At 46.3% G+C, this 22,708-nt stretch overlaps 1 protein-coding gene across 5 annotated transcripts in view; it reads left to right on the top strand.

The window, feature by feature from the left end:
* Positions 1-680: 680 nt before the first annotated feature.
* LOC115031895 (cartilage-associated protein-like) overlaps positions 681-22,708 on the top strand; it is a 35,139-nt gene continuing 13,111 nt past the window's right edge. For 2 of the 5 annotated variants that reach the window (XR_015044505.1, XM_085828136.1), the window contains exons 1-6: positions 5,975-8,657; positions 12,161-12,310; positions 13,681-13,852; positions 17,529-17,657; positions 18,974-19,119; positions 21,018-21,101. Coding sequence is in view for 4 of the 5 variants with exons in the window: in XM_085828136.1 (XP_085684262.1) it covers positions 8,190-8,657; positions 12,161-12,310; positions 13,681-13,852; positions 17,529-17,657; positions 18,974-19,119; positions 21,018-21,101 (1,149 nt within the window). In the remaining variant the exon portion in view is untranslated. Of the gene's footprint in view, positions 8,658-12,160; positions 12,311-13,680; positions 13,853-17,528; positions 17,658-18,973; positions 19,120-21,017; positions 21,102-22,708 lie in introns of all 5 variants that reach the window. The other 3 variants (XM_085828135.1, XM_085828137.1, XM_085828138.1) reach the window with 3 other exon arrangements.

The following is a 22,708-nucleotide window of genomic DNA, read 5'->3' as shown; positions in this document are numbered from 1 at the left end:
TGAGCATCCACTTCTGTGTTCGCTAGGCCCCAGCATAGTCTCACAAGAGACATCTATATCTGGGTCCTTTCGGCAAAATCTTGCTATCCCTGACACTATTAACGATACTTTGTAATATTTGTAGACAGGACTCTAGCAAATCTGTTCTCTGAGAGGCTCTACCAAGCAGCTGACTAAAGCAGAGATCCATAGCCAAATATTAGACAGAGCTCAGGAAGTCTTGTGGGAACGATCTTGGAAAGTTGGGGAAAGAATTGAGAGACCCAGAGGGGATACAGACTCGACAAGAAAACCAACAGAGTCAACTAACCTGGACACATGGGGGGTCCCCAAGACTGAACCACCAACCAAAGAGCAAGCTCAGGCTTGACTTAGGACCCTGCACATATATAGCATATGTGCAACTTTGTCTCCATGTGACCACCCCAAGAATTGGATTGAGGGTTGTCCCTGACTGTTGCCTGATGTGGATCCTGTTCTCCTAACTGGTCTACGTTGGTTGGCCTCAGTGGGAGAGGATATACCTAGTCCTGCAGTGACTTGATGTGCCAGGGTGGGTTGGTACAGCAAAGGGTGGGGGAACTCTCCTTTCTCAGAGTAGAAGGGGGGTTTGCAGAGAGGAGCTGTATGAAGGGAGGACTGGTAGCAGGGTTTCTGTGATCAGGATGTGAAGTGATTAAATGGATTAATGGGACAAAGATAATCATATTCAATTCTCAACATATTAAAAAAGTAAATTAAAACACCGCTTGCTCTTTTGCTTCTCTTGCACTTAGCCTTCAATCAAGGTCTCGTCACTGAAGCTGGACCAAGGTTTGGAGGCAACTAGACGCACATTCTCCTTTCTCTAAAACTACCTATGCTGGGATATGCATGCACATGACTATTCCTGGTATTTTGATGTCCCCTAGGGTTCCAAAACAAATTACTAATGAGTGTACAGCAAATGTTTCCCCATGCTGAGCCTCTGTGCACCTTGTAGCTTACTTTGCACAACCATTTCAGGTGAACATTCGTGTTCCTTTACATTATTGCTTAAATTGAGAACATGACAGGTTTCACAACTGTGAATAAAAAGGAATAAAATCAATTTAAACTTTTATTTATTTATTTTATTGATTATTTTATTTATTTAACCCTAACCCATGCTTCTATGAGGTTGCTCCCCCATCCACCCACCCATTCCTGCCTCAGCAGCCTAGAATTCCCCTATGCTGGGGCATCAAGCCTCCACAGGACCAAGGGCCTCCTCTCACATTGATGCCAGATAAGGCAATCCTGTGCGACATGTGCAGCTGGAGACATAGGTCCCTCCATGTATTCTCTTTGGTTGGAGATTTGGGGGGTCTGGTTGGCTAATAGTGTTGTTCTGCCTATGGAGTTGCAAACCACTTCAGCTCCTTCAGTCTGTCCCCTAACTCCTCAACTGTGGTCTCTGTGCTCAGTCTGTTGGTTGGCTGCATGCATCAACATCTGTATTGGCCAGGCTCTGGAAGAGCCTCTCAGGAGACAGCTATATCATGCTCCAGTAAAACACAATATTTCATCACAGGTTTTACATTTTATGGAAGTACATTGCAAAAGGGGTGATATACCTGTGTTTTGAGTGTTTATAAACATACAGTATTCTGAACATTATGGCATTTCTGATTTGTAAAGTATATTTGAAAGCCTTTTAAATGTTACAATTCAAAATATGAACAGAGGTCTTTTTTGCAAGGACATGTGACTTTTTCTAGATAAGGCTCAAAGGTAGACAAATCTTAGAGGGTTCTGCCTTTCTGTGCAAGATGAAGTCACATACAAAAAGTGTGTACATGGAAGGGTCCACGGGGTCAAGTTAGGAGCAGACATTGCACTAATTGGTGTCAAAGGCTCAGGTGATTCAAAAGGGTCCAAATAGATGAGCACAGATCCGTGACGTATCTTTGTTACTCTCCATAGTTTGGGGAATCGTTTTTCAGGCTTCTTTGACATTTTTGTTTATTTAGATGTTCTCTTATTGTGTTTCTATTACACTGTTTATAAAACATCTAACTGATTTTAGACTCAATTCCTCCCTCTTGTTTCTCATATTCGAGTGCCTCAGGTGTTCCACAGCAGCCTTACACTTCTGTCTACCAGGAAATGCAATGAGTCAAGTGACCTATTAAGATTCAACCATCTTTCTGGGCATGTACTCTCCAAGATGTTTTCTGTTCTGTCCTCTTCCCTTTTGGTAGTTTTCTGACTCTGATGAAATTATTAAGGAAGAGAAAAATGTGGAAAAAAAGACCAGGCACAGGGAAACTCAACATGGTGACTCCTTTGAGCCACGTTTCATTGTTACCAGGTAGAAACAATATCCATACTTTGATACGTTTCTAAGGACAGGGTCTAGAGACAAGGTGGCACCCAGAGGAAGGGACTAGAGAAAGGAGATGGATGATTATGGGGTAGATGCTAGGGATACTTTGCTCAGAAATAAGAGCTCTCAAGTTTATTGTGAGGAGACACAATGCATTAACACCAGAGAGACTGCCTATAAAGAGGAGCTACGCCTAGTTGTACAATGATGGAATGCAGAAAAATCAGACACATTTGTGAAGACAAAGGCCTTGAACCTAGTGAAGAGGGAAGACACTGGAAAAAACCACACTCCTCAAGTTATAAATTCATGTCCCTTCAAAGGGAAGCAGGCCAGATGATCACATTAGAAGACCACAAATATGGCCAACACAGAGGACAGATGCAGCCTATAGTAAGATGGGTTCCAGAGGAGGTGAACCCCATTGCTCATGGAATATGGACAGTTCTTTAAGGGAATTCCTTAAGCTACCCTCTGCATCTAGGAGCCTGAACCAAATATTCATTTAAAAAGAGCCAATGCTGGGGCCAGAGAGCAGGTCTCTCCTCACTTGATAGATTAGAGACTCAGATATGTTGAATACTTCAATCATCCCAAATGGCAGTCCAGGTTGAGGAGCATATGTTGGAAATGAGCACATCTTAACACTAGGCCTTTACTTAAGAGGACATTGCAGATATAGTACGTCTGGCAATCTAACAACTCTACTATGTTGGTACCACACGAAGCAAGAGTTAGCAGTGAACAGAAGATCATATATGGGCTGCTATAATTCCTGAAGGATGACAGGAAGGGGCTCTGTTCCTCCAGTATCACTGGGGGGTCTACACTGCTAGATTATTACCTACAGGATTCTGTGAGTACAGGGAAAAGCATTGTCCCTCATCAGACAGACTGCCTCTCTCCAGGTTATACACAAACTGAAGACAATTTACAAACATTGTCCGGGTGAATTTCAGCTGTCATATGATATTCAGATACTAGACGTGAAAGTATTAGATTATAGCATTTAGTTTAGCTGAGCTGGGACGCCAAATAAACTGTGTGACATTATTGCTTAGGAAAGAATCAAGACTATATAAAAAGAAGAAAGTAAGCTGAAAACAGGCATTCATTTTTCTGTTTTTTTGTTTGTTTTGGACTGGGTTGTAGTGTGACTCTGTCACAAATATCTGTCTCTGTGTATAGCTTTACCCTGTTTATGGTCTATAAGCTTAAATTTCATTGAAAAAGCCATTCCTTCTTTAGTATGTTTTGTTTACAATATAATGCCACAACTGGGAAAAATAGGTGAGGCAGACATTAAAGTGTAGCTACTGTAAGCAAAAGTTTGGACATTAGGCAGTGTCACTGGCTGAAAAGAGCAAGTGTCTTGGGAAAGACCATAGTCAAATGACAAAGTGCACTTCCTGACCTTCAAAGCTGCCATCTCCCTTACCGTTTCTGATATCTATTCCATGTTCTTACTCTCTTCAAGTCCAATGTGTAATATGACAATTCCTAGGATTCTAGCTACTCATATCAGACCTGAATTTCTGGTTATCCACTTGACTTCTACCCTCAATCATGAGATATTCAAGAATTACTACATCAAGGAACTGAGAGAGAAAGTATGAGAGGGTGGTTCACCCATTCCTGTCTATACCAGGGGACGCCCCAATGTCTCACATAAGATAAGCCTCAGCTTCAGACTGGTTCATGCCATTGAATTAGAGTGCAAGGTGACATTAAATGACCTTAAAATTCTGGGGTTATATTTACACTGAAGTTGTTATATATATTTATATACACACACATATATATGATACATATATGAATGAACATTATTCATTTGTATATATATTCATGTGTAAATATAGTATTAACTTATCTATAGATTTACATGCTAAACAAAATAATTTTTAGCTACTATACATATTTGGACAAAATTATAGAATTCCCACAGTACCTTTTGTTTTTATTTCAGTTGTTTTTGTAGATGTAGCCTTAGAGACTGAGTGTATTTGCGTGTCCTGAGGGACTAAAGTTGTCTTATGACAAATTCCTCTTAAGATAGAAAAAACTGAGAATGCAGTTATAATAGGGAATCATGTCAGCTTCTTGGCAGAAAACTCAAGCAAACTAACGACAACTGAGTATTTGTGCCTTTGATCTGACTGCTTGCTCCAGGTGCAGTCATCAGAGTGAGACTGGTGCTTCAGGAGGATAACTGCATGTCATGTACAAGGAGTTAGGCATTGAATGGACATCACAGGAATCCCAGATAAAGCCTAAATATAGATGGATATGAAAACACAGAAGGAAGAGCCACACGACTGAGCATGCTGTGTGAGTGTGCTATCCAATGGGCATCACTCTAACTCTTCTTAGAGCCACAAGCACACAGTGACACCATGCATTGCCTTCAGCCACCAACTCTTCACTACAACACAAAGACTTCCTCCTTAGTTGGTTGAGAAGGACTTCCCATGAGACTCACTAGGCTAGAACAGATCAATCTCCTTAGTGTATACTGTAGGAAAAGCACAGGCATTACTGGGGAACCCAGAGGTCAGGGAATTCATGCATGAAGATTTCACCTGGTTGTCCCATGTGGCTGCAGGCCTCCAGGGATGCAGTCAGAGCTATAGTCCAGGTAAGAAAGTACAAAAGGGACAAAGTGGAACTTGCTGTTGCTGAGTTTGCTGGGTCCATTTTACATCATTCTATTCCTCCTTCTCCCCAGCCCAACTCATCCCATATTCTCCCTTCAAATATATTACCTCTTCTTTTATAACTGTTGTTACATAAGGATAAATCCATTTAATGTTGCTCTTAGATGTGTGTGTGTGTGTGTGTGTGTGTGTGTGTGTGTGTAGTGCTGTTAGTTTGGAATTAGATCATCTGTGAGGGGCCCACTCCTGGAGAAAACTGATCTCTCTAAACATTGATTACCTGTAGCTCTTGTTATACAGTGGCATATCAATAGAGGTGGTCTTGATGCTGGTCCTGTTTAAGCAACTATACAGTTGAGATTTCATGGCCTTATCATCTTTGTCATATCTTTTCATTAGATCATTTTTATACTAAGCCCTTTCTTTTTATAGTTTTTTGGATATTCTGGATATGAATGCTGTGTCAGAGATGCATCGGGCAAAGACTTTCTCTTCTATTTTCATCTTCAGGGTTGATTTTTGTTGTTGTTATACCGCCCTTTTTGTTGTTTTATACGTTATATTTGTCCATTTCGGCCTTAATTACTGAGTAAATGAAGTCGTATTCAGAAAGCCTTTGGGTGCTGCTGCCTCTGTGTTTGTTTGACTGTTCCAGCTTTTAAGCTTCCACTTTTAGGCCTTTGATCCATTTAGAGTTGATTTGGGGCAGAGTAATAGACAAAGCTCTAATTTCATGACTGAACTTGTGCTTTCCCCACTTTCCCTGCTTTCCCCTCACCATTAGTTGTAGATGCTGGATATGTTTAGTTAGAATAATGACCAAGTATGAAAAGTTTTAATTGTGTGCATGAGTTGTCTGTGTTATTGATATACATATCTATTTTGTGCCATGACTATGCTATCTTTGTTACTAAAACTGCAATATATCATAATATCTGGGATGTTAATCGCTCCAACATGGTCACTTGCACAGGATTGCTTTGGCTACTCTGGATCTTTTTGTGCTTCCACATGAGATTTTAGGACTTTTGTATTTTTGTGAAGAATGTCACATGAATTTTGAATTTCATTGCATTGACTATTGGAGTTATTTTGTTAGGATTATCCTTGTTAATTCTACCAATCAAATAGAATAATGGGGATTCCAGTTTCTAGTGTCTCCTTCAGGGATATAAAGTTTTTGCTGTAGAGATTTTTCATTTCCCTTTTTAAATTTACTTCTAAATATTTAACTTTGGAGGATACCATGAATACGAATGTTTCCTTGATCTCTTTTTCAGCTTGCTTTGTATTGGTATATAGAAAGGTTTCAGTTTTTTAAGTTGAATTTGTATTCTAACATTTACTGAAAATGTTGCTTATTTCTGTTGGGGTGTTGGAAATCTATACTTACATAAAACATCACCTTACAATAGGGATACTTTTAGTTTTTCTATTTTTATACACTTGGGTGAAGGCTCTGGCTTAGCTTCAGTAAGTCAGAATGCATATACCATCGCTATCCCTGGCCTGAGTCTGAGGGGAAGGCAGCAGGGACAAAGGGAATAGAGTCAGATTTACCAAGAGAAATAGCAGATCCAACTTATACATGGATCTTGAGGAATTTGTGGATACAGAGACATGTGGTAACAATTCTGTTTCAGACTAGTTCAAAAAGCAAATGGATCTGGCTACTACTTGGATCTAAAACTGAGAAGTGAGATGGGGTAAGGGTTCTAGATGAGAGCTAAAAGGACAGCCCAAGTCTGTAGACTCCCCCTGTCTCTGACTCTACATGGTCTGAATGGATGGTCAGAGATGCCCAGGGTACTGTGAGTATCCTAGGCTACACTTAGGAAGAAGAGTCATCCTTTCCAAGAAAATGGATGCCTCCACCATGCCCAATGACCTGAAATTGAAATCTCCAGAACATATATGACAAATGAAGAGATAGGGATCTACAAGTTGTTCTCTGAAATGCAAAAGTGTCCCACCAAACAAAATATGTGTGAAAACGTAATTGAATAATACACAATCAAAGATGGATTATTATGTTACTTTGGGTTCCCCCGACTTGAAATGTAGCATTTCTGTTACTCATATCTCTCTAGGTCTTTCTTTAATGTGCCTTCAAGGGAAGACAAGCTAGCAGCAACCCAAGCAACTTGCTCATTAGGTCTAATCACCTGCATTTGCCCACACTTTTCCCCACAGCAAGCAAGGATGCTGTGTAAGTTGTAAGCAGTTCCATGAGCTGACTAAATTAGGCTAAAGCCATTTGTGTAGACATATTGGATCCATCTATGATCTCTGTAGTTAGTTTGGAATGGTGTATAACAGGTTGCATCTAAACCTGTTTTTGTCCAAGATAGTCATCCAGATTATCCACTCCAATCTCTAGTGAGAAGCTATTGAATTACCATAATAGGATACACATTTTACCTACAAAATATGAGTTGAAAGTTCACCACATGTTGTGCATTATTATTTATGGTTTATTATTATCTCTAGTGAAGAATAAACCAGGGCACAGCGTTTGGATTCTATCCCTACACCTTTGCTGTAAACTATTTCAAAAGTGTACAGATTTTTTTTTAATGCTGTCCTCATCCTAGCTCAGGCAAATTCCTCCAGCAACCTAAGACGTAATATATCCTCAACTTGACAAGTCACACGATTTTCAAAGAGCCACCGGTATTCTTACTAATTTATCGATGCAATATCTTCTAAAACCTTAGGTCAATAGAATTGCTATTCAAAGTGTAAAGTCTGTAAAGCCGCAGCCTATTATTTATGGCAGGCTTGGCGATGCAAATTTGAGATCAATTTGAACTATAGTAGGAGTATAAGGCTAGCCTGGGGTACAGCTAGGAGACCGAGTCCAAAAAGGAAAACGCACCCCAACCAGGATGTGCTGAACCAGAAACTAGGCATGCGCGGCCCATACATTCTTCAAGTGATTATAAACTTTCTTTCCTTTCAAAGATGGGAGTTCCATGCACCACAGGCTGGCCTGGAATTCACTAAGGTCCTACCCCTCCACCTTTCAGAGGCAAAGGTTGAGCACCTCCTCCAGGCACGCCCATTTCGGTCTCAGACATGGCGGTCAGCTGGACAGGGCGGGCCACGGCCGGCTTTCCAGCCTCCCTTCCTAGGCCTGCCGCGTCGCGCGTCCTCAGCTCGGGGCTCCGGTTAGCGGGCCACGCGCGATGGGGCCCCGCAGCCCTGCGGCCGCGTTGCTGGTGCTGCTGTGTGTCGGGTGCGCGCCGACCCCCGGGCGCGGGCAGTACGAGCGCTACAGCTTCCGCAGCTTCCCGCGGGACGAGCTGATGCCGCTGGAGTCGGCCTACCGCCACGCGCTCGACCAGTACAGCGGCGAGCACTGGGCCGAGAGCGTGGGCTACCTGGAGGTGAGCCTGCGGCTGCACCGTCTGCTGCGCGACAGCGAGGCCTTCTGCCACCGCAACTGCAGTGTGGCCACGCCCACACCCGCACCCGCAGGCCCCGCCAGCCACACCGAACTGCGCCTCTTTGGCAGCGTGCTGCGCCGCGCGCAATGCCTCAAGCGCTGCAAGCAGGGCCTGCCCGCCTTCCGCCAATCGCAGCCCAGCCGCTCGGTGCTGGCGGACTTTCAGCAGCGCGAGCCCTACAAGTTTCTGCAGTTCGCCTACTTCAAGGTAAGGGCGCTCGCCCCACCCCGAACCCCGCCCCGCGAAACCACGCCCACTCCACCGAGCCGCTCCCAGTCTAGCTCAGGTCGCAGCCCCTGAGCCCCGCCCACCGAACCCCTTCTGGCTGAATTAAGATCCCTGGCCCTTAAATCCAGCCTAGCTGACCCCAGCTCCCAAACCACTTCTGCCCTATCCTAATCCCCGCAGCAAGCCTGCAGTCCAATTGAGCCCCGCCCACCCAGACACTGCCCATCATATCTCTTCTGTGGCCAAGACCATGCCCCTCTGCACAATGACCTTCCCTCACTATTTGTCCTACTGAACAGGGTCCAATCTTGCCCCACCCACCCTTGTGAGCACCCACCCGCAGCATCCCATATTGGGCCTCCCCTGGGCCACTTCTCTAGGTCTAGCCCCACCAAGCCCAAGGCTCAACCTGCCACTCAATCTCGAGCATCATTCCTGTATCCTTTGATTTTTTTTTTCTCATTTATATTTATATGTGCGTGCATGCTGTGTAATCTGTATGCCTGTGTCTGTGTGTATACCATGTCATACGTGTGTGGATGCCTATGGAGGCCAGAAGAGGGCAGCAGATCCCTTTGGAGCTGAAATTAAAGCTGATTGTGAGCCACCCAGTGTAACCTGAGTACAGGGAACAGAGAGAACTTTGGGTCCTCTGCAAGAGCAGGAAGTGCCCTTATCCACTGAGCTATGGCTCCAGTCCCCTTCACCCAGGTTCTGCCACACAGCTCTGCTAAAGCTCTCCAAATCCTGCCCTTCCTCCTTCATCTTGAGCATGAAAATGGTTTCCTCTCACTCTCTCTTTTTTTCCTCATGTAACCTGGGCTGGCTTCAGACCTGCTATATAGTGGAGGCTGATGTGAATTCTTTATCCTCCTGCCTGCATACCTCCTGCATGCCCCACCCCTCCCAGCTCCTGTGAAAATTGTTTGCAGCCTATGCTGAGGTAGCAAATATGCCCCAGGGCCCCAGCAGAGTAGCTGGAACTGGAAGGAGGGCTTTGTAAATCTTTGGGGACAGACTCCTCTGCTCAGGGAAGTGTGTGCAGATCCCAGGCTCATCTCTGCTCCCTCTCTCTGTCTCTCTCTCTGTTTCTCTCTGTCTCTCTCTCTCTGTCATCTAGAATTTAAGACAGATCATTTACTGACTCCTCTTTATGGCTGCTTAAATTCTGCCTGTGATTGCTTGCTAAAAATAGCCACAAATTGCAGCTCCTGCCCTCTAAGTCCTTGCTCTGGGAGGTTTGAATTCCCAGTTGCTGGACAGAAGAGTGTCAGCTTGTTGGGCCTTAATGGGGCTGAGGCAGAGAGAGAACTCTCAAAACCCAATTTCTACTTTTCTGGTTAAGAAAAAAAAATTTTTTGCTTTTATTAATTTAATCAATGTGTGGGCACACAGTGTGCACTAGTGAAGGTCAGAGGACAGTTTGTGAAGTCTGTTGTCTCCTAGCATTTGGGCTCCAGACATAGATCTTAGCTTGGTGGCAAGCACTTTTCTGGCACTGAGCCATCTTGCTGGCCCTCCTCTTCCTCAGTGCTCTTCCTCTGTGCCTCGAACAAGTCTCAGGTCATTGGCTGCCTGCAAAGCCTTCCCTTCTCTCCAACTGCCAGCTCAGGCTTTCCCCACAAGTCCCACCAGCCAGAGGCCACCTCTCCGGGCATCAGCCTTGACACCTGCCCTCTCCAGCCTCCCTGCCTTGCCACATGAAAGCCACCATTGTATCCAGATGACTTGGCTCAAGTTTAGGGACATTCTGGGACAGATTGACGCCTCTTTAATACCTCGTTCTCAAGAATTTGATGTGGATCACATGCTTATCTCTGTCTGTCTGTCTGTCTTTCTGTCTGTCTCTCACTCTGTGTGGGTGTGTGGTGTGTATATGTGTCTCTCTCTTTAAACCTAGTCACCATCCCTGTCTTAGAGCGCTCCTTTGGGAAGGCTGAAGGGGGCCTTGGATGCGTGAGTGATTGAGGCTCTTCTGACTGCCAGATTGTGCCAGGATTCTGTCAAAATGAGGGGTCTCAGGCTGCCATCCTCTCGGGGGGGGCTGGTGCATCACACCTGTCTGCCTGTGTTGGTTACTTCTCTCCTTACTGTGACCCAGTGCCCAGAGCTAACTTAAGGAAGGAAGAAGGCTCACAGTTTGCAGGTACCGTCGGTCATGGAGAGCAGGTCAAGGCAGCTGGAGCATGGGGTGGCTGGTCACAGTGCACCCCAGCCCCACACTCCCAGTCAGGAAGCAGAGAGAGATGGATGCTGGTGCTCAGTTAGATTTCTCTTTGTTAAGCAGTCTGGGAAGCCAGCGGGCAGAGAATCCCGACTGAAACTTTAGATAATTCCTCTCACGTATGCTGAGTGACTTGTGTCCTGGGTGGTTCTGCATCTAGACTCCATCAAGTCGGGAATGGGGATTTATTATCACACTGCTTTGTAAGGTCCCCCACCCCCAGCACGCCTGTCCTGTTTGAGATTGTCTGTGTTCCTGCTATTTCTAGTCAGGTGGCCAGCGCTAAATCCAGGGTCATGGCCCCTGAAGCTCCTACAGCAGCAACATGGGTGAACTGACTGTCACCAGCCTGCTTCCTGGAAACAGTGCCCGCTGATAGAAGATGCTCCACAACTATCTGTGGGGGAGATGAGTCAGAGGGACCAGAGTCCCTGAGAATGGAGGCAGAGGGTCCTGAGAGAGTTCTGCAAGCATTAATGTGTTGGCCAAGGTCCCGCCAGAAAAGATAACATGAGGAAGATTTATTAAGACAGTTGTTTATAGAAGCGTGCAGGGGTACACACGGGATCTTCTAATCCCTAGCACTAGGGCCACTCAGGGGTACCCAGCCCTTGGCCAGAAGGGGCAGAGGAGTAAGTTGGCAGGAGTGACCACATGGAGCAGGCCATCTTGACAGGATTTGTGACCTTCAGTTTGGGAATAGTCAGGGGTTGCTGTAGGACCATAGCCTCCTTTTAGCTCCCCACTGGGCTCTTCATGGCTAACCCCTGAGCCAGCCAGAGGGCCTGGGGTTTGCTGGAAACACCACCCTCCTGGGGCTTAGATGGTGCAGGCAGTGAGGGCAGGCAGGAAAGGCACTCGGGGCTGACCCAGGTCTTGAGAGGCCTTGAAAAGTCATTGCTCTCGTAACTGGAAATGTCATCTAAGTAAAGAGAGAATCAAAGGGCTCCGTGAAGAGGCTGGTGCCCTAGTTCAGCTGGTAGAGTAATTGCCTGGCATGCAGCAGGCTTTGGGCCCCATCAGTGCATAAGACTGGCTCTATTCACGCATGCCTGTGATCCCAACACTTGGGGAGATGAAGGCAGGAGGGTCAGAGATTCAAGGTCACTATCGGCCTTGAGGCTAGCCCAAGCTACGCAACAGTGGGTTAGCAAAAGAAGGAAGGAGAGGGAGGGAAGGAAGGGAGAGAGGGAGAGAAGTTGCTGAAATGAAATTCCAGTTACAAAGCTCAGTGTCTGACTGGAAACTGTGCACTTAGGCCAATGACCTCCCGAAGGCCATCGCTGCGGCTCACACCTATCTCCTGAAGCATCCGGATGACGAGATGATGAAGAGAAACATGGAGTATTATAAGAGCTTGCCTGGAGCCGAGGACCACATTAAAGACTTGGAAACCAAGTCGTACGAGGTACACCACTCTGGCTTTACCCTACAGTTGGTGTGGGACTCTGGGAGCAACTGATGCCTTTTTTTTTTTTTTTTAGTTATATTCTACTTAGTGTATGTGTGCGTGTGTGTGTGTGTGTGTGTGTGTGTGTGTGTGTAGGTGTGACATACCCCTTTTGTGGCAGCCAGAGGACAATTTGTAGTTCTCCTTTGTGACGGTGTGGGTCTAGGGGATTGGATTCACGTTGTCATGCTTGGTGGCAGGTGCTCTCACCCACTGAGCTATCATCCTGGCCAATGTGCTGACATCTAAAGGATGTTGTGATGTTTTCAGTGATATTTGCTGAATTATGACAATAGGAAATGGGGGAAACAAAATTTCCATGAAGGAAAGTCAGCAAATTGGGCATGGTGACTTTTGCCTGTAATCTCAGCACTTGGGAGGCCCGAGGCATTGATGATCGCCGCGGGTTCAAAGCCAGGCTGGGCCACATGCACCTCCAAGCCCTTTTAGCTAACTGTTGATGAACTATATACAATTCAGCAATCTGTGACAACTTCATGTGTCATGTGATACAAGGAGCGTGGTGAGGAATTATGTTATCACCCAGCCTGAGTGACACATTTCTTCCTGTCCCTCTGCAGTGAGGCCACTGCCACCCCGGGCCCCTGACTCAGGGAGTCACTTTTTCTCTCATCTGAATTTGATTTTATTGTCAAATACCTGCTCTATTTGGAGTTGAACTGAAGAGGAAATGTGGTCATTTGGGCTGGGGGGTGTAGCTCAGTGGTAGAGGGTTTGCATACCTGCACAGCGCCCTGGGTTCATTCCCCAGCATTGTATAAAACTGGGCATGATGGTGCATACCCGTGAGTCCAGCACACAGCAATTCAGCTGGTAAGAGGGCTTAGAGGGTTGATGGGTTTTGCTGCCTAACCTGAGGAGTGTCTTGAGTTTGTAGGAGGGATCTGTCTCCTCTAAGACACCATCTGAGCTCTACAAGTCTACATGTGCGGCTCATGCCTGTGTGCACACACAAGTGCTCACGTGCGCGCGTGTGCATACACACACACACACACACACACACACACACACACACACACGAATGTAAAAGCAAAAGTCCAGAAAGGAGGTCAAGCTCAACTTTGGCTACACAGAGAATCTGAGGTCAGCTTGGGCTATCCTGAGACTCTGGTTTAAAAAAAAAAGTGTGTCTGTTGTGAACATTGTAGGCCAATCCAGATCCACAGGCAGCCGCTTGGTTTGCGGCTAGTCAAGGGTCATCCAGGAGCGAGGAAGCACCGCTTGGGCAGAGTCGTGGTTCTTTTGGGGAGACAAGCATGTCTCGGGTTTGCCAGGACGGGGCGTCACCGCATCTTCTTGCTCTGCAGAGCCTGTTTGTCCGTGCGGTGCGGGCCTACAACGGGGAGAACTGGAGAACGTCCATTTCCGACATGGAGCTCGCCCTTCCTGACTTTCTCAAGGCCTTCTATGAGTGCCTGGCTGCCTGCGAGGGGTCGAGGGAGATCAAGGACTTCAAGGACTTCTACCTGTCCATAGCAGGTCAGTGGTAGGCGGGGCCTATGCGCCCAAGGCTTGGATTGGCTTCTAAGGACCTCTCCCACCACCCCCCCTTTTTTTAAGAAAGGAAAGAAACATTTTTCTTGTTGACAGGATCTCACTGAATAGACCAGGCTGGCCTGCCTGTGTAGACCAGGCTGGTCTCAAACTCACAGAAATTCCCCTGCCTGCTGGGTGCTGGGATTAAAGGCATGGGCTACACCCAGTTTAGATTTGGGTTTGATAAGGTGGACTTCTTGTGCCTTGTGGTCTTGCTTACTTTTTTCTTTATTGGTATCTGAATGGAATAGTTCCTCTCTCTTGTTTCCTATCCCTGATGGTTCCACTGTGATTTAAATCTACTGAATCTTTTGTTTCTAGCATTCCTGCCTCTCCAACTCTATGTCCTTGTCACTCATCCATCTTGCTGCCTTTCTGCCAACTTTCTTTCTCTCTGTCCTTTTTCTTGAGACAGGTTCTCGGTGTAGCCTGGCTGCCACAGACTCACTCTGTAGACCAGGCTGGCCCTGGACACAGAGATCCGCCTGCCTCTGCCTCCCGAGGCTTGGGACCACTCCTCTGCTTGCTAACTTTCTCATCAACACCTGATTTACTTTCTCCGCCCTGTTCACTCGCTGGCTTGCCTCTTCAGTTGCTGGCCATTTTTAGGAAGATGTGTCTGAATGCTTTGTTCAGCATTTTAACTGTCCTGTTAGCTTGGAATCATAAGTTGGGAGTCAGAGTCTCTTGGGGGCTTCTCGCCCAGCCTTGCTTTCCCCTGTTCTTTGTGTCATGCTCTCTGTCACTCCATTTGGGTTTCTTCTCAGAGAGCGCCCTGAACCTTAAGGCTCAGTATCCATTACTACATGCAGAGGAGAAAGCAAACTGCCTGCTTTATTGTGTCCAATGCTGGTCTTTTCTCTAAACTTTAAACAAAATTCTACATTTTTTTAAAAAAAAATCGATTTATTTATTTTGTATATGTGAATACACTGTTGCTGTCTTCAGATCCCATTACTGATGGTTGTGAGCCACCATGTGGTTGCTGGGAATTGAACTCAGGACCTCTGGAAGAGCAGTCAGTGCTCTTAACCATTGAGCCATCTCTCCAGCCCTACAATGTTTTTCTAATTATTTATTTTCCATTTACTTATTTGTGTATACATTCATGTCTGTGTGTGTGTGTGTGTATGTATGTGTGTCTCTGTGTGTGTGTATGTATGTGTGTGTGTGTGTATGTGTGTGTGTATGTATTGTGTGTGTGTGTGTGTGTGTGTGTGTGTGTGTAGGTCAGAGGACGCCTTGTGGGAATCAGTTTCTTCTTTCCACCACGTAGGCATCAGACTCAGGAGCTCAGGTTTGCCTGCGAGCACCTTTACCCACGTTGAGCTACTTTTTTCATTTATTTATTTGTTTATTTATTTTGTGTGTGCATGCGCTTGTGCACATGTGCCATGGTGTGGTATGCGTGTAGAGGTCAGAGGACAACTTACAGGGCCGGTTCTCTCTTTGCCACGTGGGTCCCAGGGACCAAACTCAGGCCATCCAGTCTTGGGCAGGTGCTCTTACCCAGCGAACCATCTTACTGACCTGTAAACCCAGTGTTTTGTTTTGTTTTTTAAATTTTAATAAAGTAAATTATTTTTTAAAAATTTTATTTATTTATTTTATGTATATGAGTACACTGTAGCTGTCTTCAGACACAACAGAAGAGGGCATCTGATCCCATTACAAATGGTTGTGAGCCACCATGTGGTTGCTGGGAATTGAACTCAGGACCTCAGGAAGAGCAGTCAGTGGTCTTAACCGCTGAGCCATCCATCTCTCCAGCTCCCAACCCAGTTCTAAAGAAAGGCCCCTGGCTGCCACTACCATCAGAACAGCACGCCACTGGTGCCACCAACAGTGCTTCTAAGACATTTAAGCCAATTGCTGTGTAAATAGTTGTCCTTTGGGCTGAGCATGGTGGAGTTCACCTTTAATCTCAGCAGTAGGATTCTGTGACTTCCAGGACAATTGGAGCTACATAATGAGACCTTTTCTCAAACAGCAACAACAAAAACAAGATTTCCTTCCTTGGTTTCTGACAGTTACATTGGGAGGGTCCGGTTTTGGCCGGAACAACTAGAAGTGGCTTTAGAATGTCCCACGCAGACATGTGTGATAGCTGATATTCTCTTGTCAGAGGTGCTGTTCATTTTATTTTATGTTTTCATGGCAATGCTGGGGGTTGAACCTAGGGCCTCACATACGCTTCATAAATGTTTCACCACAGTTAAGGCTCCGTCCCTGCCCGGTGCTGATAATTTGTAAGCATTTAGTTAAAGGGTTTTCTGCTTCTGCTGCGTCAGGATTCATCTATCGACTCACGAGTTAGATGTTAACAGGGGGACCCTGAGGACATCACGGTCCCTGCGTGCGTTCCTCAGTTCCAGCGTCACCCTAGAGAAGTCTTGCTGATATCATGTCCTTTTTTCTATAAAAGTCACTTGTACATAAGTATCCCCCCGATTTTACATTCTCTTCTGGTTTTCGTTTTCCCCATTTCGCATATCCAAATTCACAATAGGACTTATGTTACCTGGGCTTGGGGGCGTAGCTCCGTGGATAAAGTGCCTACCTGGTCCTGGGTTCAGTTTCCAGCTCTACACTGCCTGGTCATGTGGTGCACCCCTGTTACCCCAGCCCTTGGCATCACAGGGTAGAGTCAGGAGGATGAGGAGGTTGGGTCATCCTCGGCTACACAGGAGTTCAAAGACAGCCTGAGCTACATGAGATGATGGCTCAACTTTGTTTTCTACCAACTTGACAATTAAATTTGTTGTTATTTTTGTGGTGCTGAGGATCAAACCCAGGGCCTAATGTATGTCAGGCAAGCCCTCTCCCATTGAGCTAGACCTCTAACCTTCAGTTTAAATTGTTTGAAAAAATGACAGTATTTATGACATCTTAGCAGTGTAAGATGGCTAGTCATATTAATTTATATTAATATTTTTTGGTCATAAAACATTTTAAATTATATTTTTATTTATTTTGTGTGTATATGGTGGTGGTAGTGGGGTGGGTAGTGCCATGGCTCACTTGTAGCCGGAGGAAAACTTGTGGATATTGGTTCTCTTTGTCTATGATGTGGGTTCTGAGTGTTGATTCATGCTACAGAAAACCCTTCCTGTACACTGTATGCTTGCTGAAGATGCCAGTGACCAGGCCACATGTCTGGTGCTTATAGAAGGCAAAAGAACGTGATGGATCCCCTGAAACTGGAGTTACAGTTGTGAGTCACTCTGTGGTGCTGGGATCTGAACCTGGGACCTCTAGAAGAACAGCTGGTGTTCACCAGGGAGCCATCCCTGCAGCCATGAGCTCTTTATTTTAAATGTCGCATTTCCCCCTTTACCTCCATGTGTGTGGAAGGCAGGACTAGAGTGAAGACGAGGCTGAGGCTGAATTGGTGATGCTTAGAGTGTACTAGGCCTTGGTTTTCATTGAGAGAGAGAATGAGAGAGGGTGAGAGAGGGGGGTGACAGAGAGAGAGAAAGAGAGAGAGACAGACAGAGAGAGAAGGAGGGAGAGAGACAGAGACAGAGACAGAAAGGGGAAGGTAGGGAGAGAGGGATTGAGGAGGGACACAGAGAGACAGGCAGACCGACTGTTCTAAGAATTTATATCTGTTTTTCAGATCACTATGTGGAAGTTCTGGAGTGTAAGATTCAGTGTGAGGACACCCTCACCCCAGTCATAGGAGGCTATCCTGTGGAGAAATTTGTGGCGACCATGTACCACTATTTACAGTTTGCGTATTACAAGTGTAAGTAACCCTGTGCAGAATATCCCTGCTTAGCTGTGGCGGCTGAGAAGGCCACCAAGGTCACACATGTGCTATGCACGAAGAGGCCTCTTCTGATTCAAGCAGAGACCCTGAGCTCTGAGCCCGGCTGCTGACCTTGAACTCTGGGTTTTGCCTGCTGTTCTCTGGGAGATTTTTCGCTTTCCAGGGTTGGAGATAAATAGTGTAGGTAAAACTTAGCCCCTTCCCCAGCCATACAGGCTGTGTGCAGGAAGAGCCTTAAACTTGTCATCATAAAAAACAGCCGCTAGGTGGCACCATTGAATCATCTTCGACCTGGTCAGTCCTGCCAGAGTTTTGTTAAATAAGGGTCTCTGTTTTGTAGATTAGAAGTGGCTCTGGAAGGTACCAGGATAAATACCTTGTCTCACTTTTTCTTTGCCTGACTCCCCTGCCCCCCAAGACAAATGCCACCCTGCAGAACGCCCATGCTGTGGTGATGTAGGGGGTCCAGTTCTAAACAGGGTGGCTGGTGCAGGAAACCCGTTCGCAGGGGATGGCAAAACTAGGTCACCTTTGACTCTTCCAGTCCTGAGGGCCTGTCATGATTTATCTTGTTGGTTTCTGTGGGGTGGAGTCTTTTATTTATGTTGTTTGCTTGTTTATGTATTTAGAAACTCAGTCTCATGTAGCCAAGGCTAGCCTCAAACTTACTATATATGACCTTAATTATTGATCTCCCTGCCTCCTCCTCCCAAACTCTGGGACTGTGTCAGCACTATTTTATTATTAACATATATTATTTATATTTTTTATATATTTTAAATTAGTTATTATTAACACACACATATTAAATTATGTATGGTTTATGAAGAACTAGGGATTGAATCCAGGACTCCTTGTATGTTAAGCAAGCACTCTACCAACTGAGCCACATCCCCAGCCTTTGTTTCTGTCTTCCAAGTTTGATTCACTTAGAGGAGGGCCTGCCCTCTCTGGGAATTGTGGTCCTAGCCAGATGGGACCCAGGAGCTGCAGCCTCCAGCAGGAAGCCTGTGGCTAAGGAGCCTCTGTCCTCCTCAGGCCCAGTGTAGCCCAGGCCTTGAGTCCCATCAACTCCTGTGACTTGCCCTGACTGTCTGAAGCCAGCAGAATGAACACAGCCTGAGGGTGATCTGTGCTCTCTACTGTCCTTCAGGCTGTCCTGGGACCTAGGCTGTGCCCTGCCCACTTTCTGAGGTCTTTGACAGGAGGAAGGTCAAGCTTCCATGCGGAGTGACAGTCAGGAGCTGCAGGGCATGGCTCTCACCTGCCTGGCCTCTTCTCTCTGGTTGCAGTGAATGATCTGAAGAACGCAGCCCCATGTGCCGTCAGCTACCTGCTCTTTGACCAGAGTGACAGGATCATGCAACAGAACCTGGTGTACTATCAGTACCACCGGGACAAGTGGGGCCTCTCGGACGAGCACTTCCAGCCCAGACCCGTGAGTGTCCGCTCTGGGTCCTGCTCACTCACTAGTCCCCCTTCCCGCACTGGGTCCTGCTCACTTGTCCCCCTTCCCGCACTGGTCCCTGCTTACTCATCCCTCTTCCTCACCTGCAGGAGGCTGGTTTCACCCTTCAGAGAGAATCAGCTCTGAAATGAAGGAACTCCACTGTTTCTGGTTACTGTTAGTCCCCCTGCCCCTCCCGAGTCAGGCCCTGACTCTGTAGCCCTGACTGACCCAGAAGTCACTGAGTAGACTAGGCTGGCCTTGAACTCAGAGAGACACCCCTCACCTGGCTTCTGCCTCTTGCATGCTGGGTTCACAGGCATATGCCATCACACACTGCTTAATTTTTTTCTTATATTTTGACTTATTTGCCGTGTGTATGTACTTGGGCCTGCACGTGCAGCAGCCTGCAGTGGAGGCAGAGGATGACGTGTGAATCAACTCTCTCCTACCATGTGGGTCCCAGGGATTGAACTCAAGTGGTCAGGCTTGATAGCAAGCACCTTTATGCAAGGAGCCATTCTCCAGGCCCGAGGCGTTTTAACTCCTTGTTCGAGTCCATGTATGTTTCTTCCCCCTTCCCTTTCTCCCTCTTGCTCTGGTTCTGCTCTCTCCAGCTCGTTCATTCCAGCCCATAGGTTTTTGGGTTTTTTTAAAATTTGTTTCTCATTACAGATGGTTGTGAGCCACCATGTGGTTGCTGGGATTTGAACTCATGACCTCGAGAAGAGCAGTCAGTGCTCTTAACCTCTGAGCCATCTCTCCAGCCCCTGGTCTGTGTATTTACTTATGCATTTATTGTTGCAAAAATAGGGTTGGACTTCACATGCTGGTTTTGTAACTTACTTTGTGTCCCCAGCCCCCCTTTTCATGGCGTTAGAAGCCAAGAGCTGCTTACAAGCTATGGCAAGCACTCCATCACCTTCAGCCCTTGGTCTTTAGAGATAGGGTTTTGCTATCTAGCTCAGGCTGGTCTCAAAGTTGCAATCCTGCTGCCTCTGCCTCCCAAGGGCTGGGGCTATAGACTTTTATGAATGAAATATCACTTAATTCTTTCGATAAATAGATAAATGTGAGGCTTTATACCTACTATTGGGGCTAATTATATGTGACTTTCAAAACCTCTTTGCCGCTGTTGGGTATGGCGGCATGTGACTATTACTCTAGCACCCTGGATGTAGAGGCGAGAGGATTATTATTAGGTTTGGGGCTAGCCTGGGCTACAAAGCAATACCTTGTCCCAATAAAGCAGAAACAAATATATTTTTTTCTATTCAAGTTTTTGTATGCTGTCCTAGGATTTCATAAATTAATCTTCCATATCTCAGTCCCTTGCTAAAGCACACATGCACACACTTCCTCAGTTGCTATGGTTTTTGTTTGTTTGTTTATGCTATGAGAATGAAACCCATGACTCATGTTCATTGGTCACATGCTCTGACACTAACCTACATTTCCAGTTTTTTTATTTTATTTTTTTATTTTTGACAGCATCTCATGTAGTCCAGGCTAGCCTTGAACTTCTCCTGCTTCCACCTTCCAAGGTCCAGGATTTCAGGCATGCACCACCACACTTGGCTTAGGCTGTGTTGGAGATGGGTCCCGGGGTTTCGAGCACGCCAAGCAAGCATGGTACCAACTGAGCTTTAGCCCAGAATACGCCCTCCCCGCCCCCCTCAAGGACCATGTTAGCATTTATATATCATAGAATCTGCCTTCGTATCTGCATACTTCAGTGGCTGTTGGGTATGTTCACACTCACACAGTCTTTCCTAGTGCATGCTTGTTAACCCTTTCAGGCCTTGAATGAAATCCAGTACCCTGTGCTGCTTGCTGTTGACTCACATGAGAAGTCTGGTCACCCGACAGTACTCTCTGTGTCTGAACAGGAAGCAGTTCAGTTCTTTAATGTGACGACGCTCCAGAAGGAACTGTACGACTTCGCTCAGGAACACCTAATGGATGAAGATGTGGTAAGCTCTCACGCTCTGCACAGTGTGTGTGAGAGAAAACATGACTTGGGTCTCTGCTAGAGTCACCTCAAGGCTGGGTCCCCCCTCCAATGGGAAACAGAAGCGGCCCTTGTGGACACAGCTGCTGTTGGGGTTTTAATGGAAGCCAGTGTTCTGGTGTGGAAAAGCACAGATCTGGAAGCCCAGGCTGGACTGATGCTTCTCCTATGGGGAAAATGTGTTTGGAGTATGCATTAGATTGAGAGAGAGAGAGAGAGAGAGAGAGAGAGAGAGAGAGAGAGAGAGAGAGAGAGAGAGAGAGAGAGAGAGAGAGATTGAGAACGGGGTGGATTGGGGGGTGCTTGTCCCAGGACAGCCCTGTGCAGTCAGTCTCTGCTTCCCCCTTTTTGTGGGTTCCAGGGATTGAATTCAGGCCACCAGACTTACAGGGCAACCACTTTACCCACTGACCCCTCCACCATGTTTTTACAGTGGAGTCTCTTACAGAAACTAGAGTTTATTTATTCGGCTAGACTGACTGCAGCGAGCTCTCAGGAGCCTCCTTTCTCTGTCCTCTTCCCCAGGGTTGAGGTGACAGGTGTGTGCTACTGTGCTTTGGTGCTGTGCGCACACACACACACATACACACACACACACACACAGGTCCTCAAGCTTGAGTGCCAGACACTTTCCCATGGACCTGTCTCCCCAGCTCCCCTCCCCCCCTTTTTTTGGAGATAAGATCTTGGCTTGTAGCCCAGGTTAGCCTTACCTGCCCTCTTTCCTGCTCCAAGGCTAAAGCAATAGAATGCTAGGTGTGTCTCACCATGCCCTTTCTTTGGTTTGATTTATATTTTTATTTGGTTATTTGTTTGTTGTTTTCTTATTTGTGTGGGGAAGGGGCTATAGTACCACCACGGAGGTCAGAAGACAGCTTGCAGGAGTTGGTCCTTTCCTTCTACCTTGTGGGTGGCAGGGCTTGAACTCAGGTCATTTGGCTCCATAGCAAACTCCTTCACCAACTGAGCCCCTCTCAAAGGTCCCCACACTGCCATTTTTGAGAAGTGTAGTGAATTTTATTCGTTCTTCATTTTGAAGACACTTATAAATCCCATCCCGTTTTCCTACCAGGTTATTATAATTTTATGGGTGTAAACTATATCCTTGCTTCCAGGAGCGCATTCTCCTCTGCAAGCTGGTTTTCTGACTCGATCTCCCTTAGCCAACCTTAGCCCTTTTTGTTTGTATGTTTGATGTGTTTTGTCATTTAGACACTGTCTCATGTAGCACAGGCTGGCCTCCAGCTTGCACTGTAGCTGAACTGAAGTTCTGGCCATCGTGCTGGGACCTTTCAAGTGTAGCATTACAAACACGCACCACCACACCAGGTTTATTCTGATGGCGGGAGTCAGTTTAGGACTTGGCGTATGCTTGTCACGTGCCCCTACCTACTGTATGGTAGATTCATCTTCAGGGCCAGCTCCTTTCCTGACCCGTCCTGCATGAAGCCAAGCCACGGGAAAGCCATCGGTAGAAAACCCTTCTTATTTACTTAGAGAGATGAGATTTGAAGGAACTGGGAAATACTTTGGTTTTTTTTTTGGTTTTGGTTTTGGGTTTTTTGTTTT

The sequence above is a fragment of the Mus caroli genome, unplaced genomic scaffold, assembly GCF_978045245.1.
Source record: "Mus caroli unplaced genomic scaffold, Mus_caroli_1 scaffold_11, whole genome shotgun sequence".
Classification (NCBI taxonomy): Eukaryota; Metazoa; Chordata; class Mammalia; order Rodentia; family Muridae; genus Mus; species Mus caroli.
Note: the sequence above shows the minus strand (reverse complement) of the source record. Positions and strands in the feature narration are given on the sequence as shown.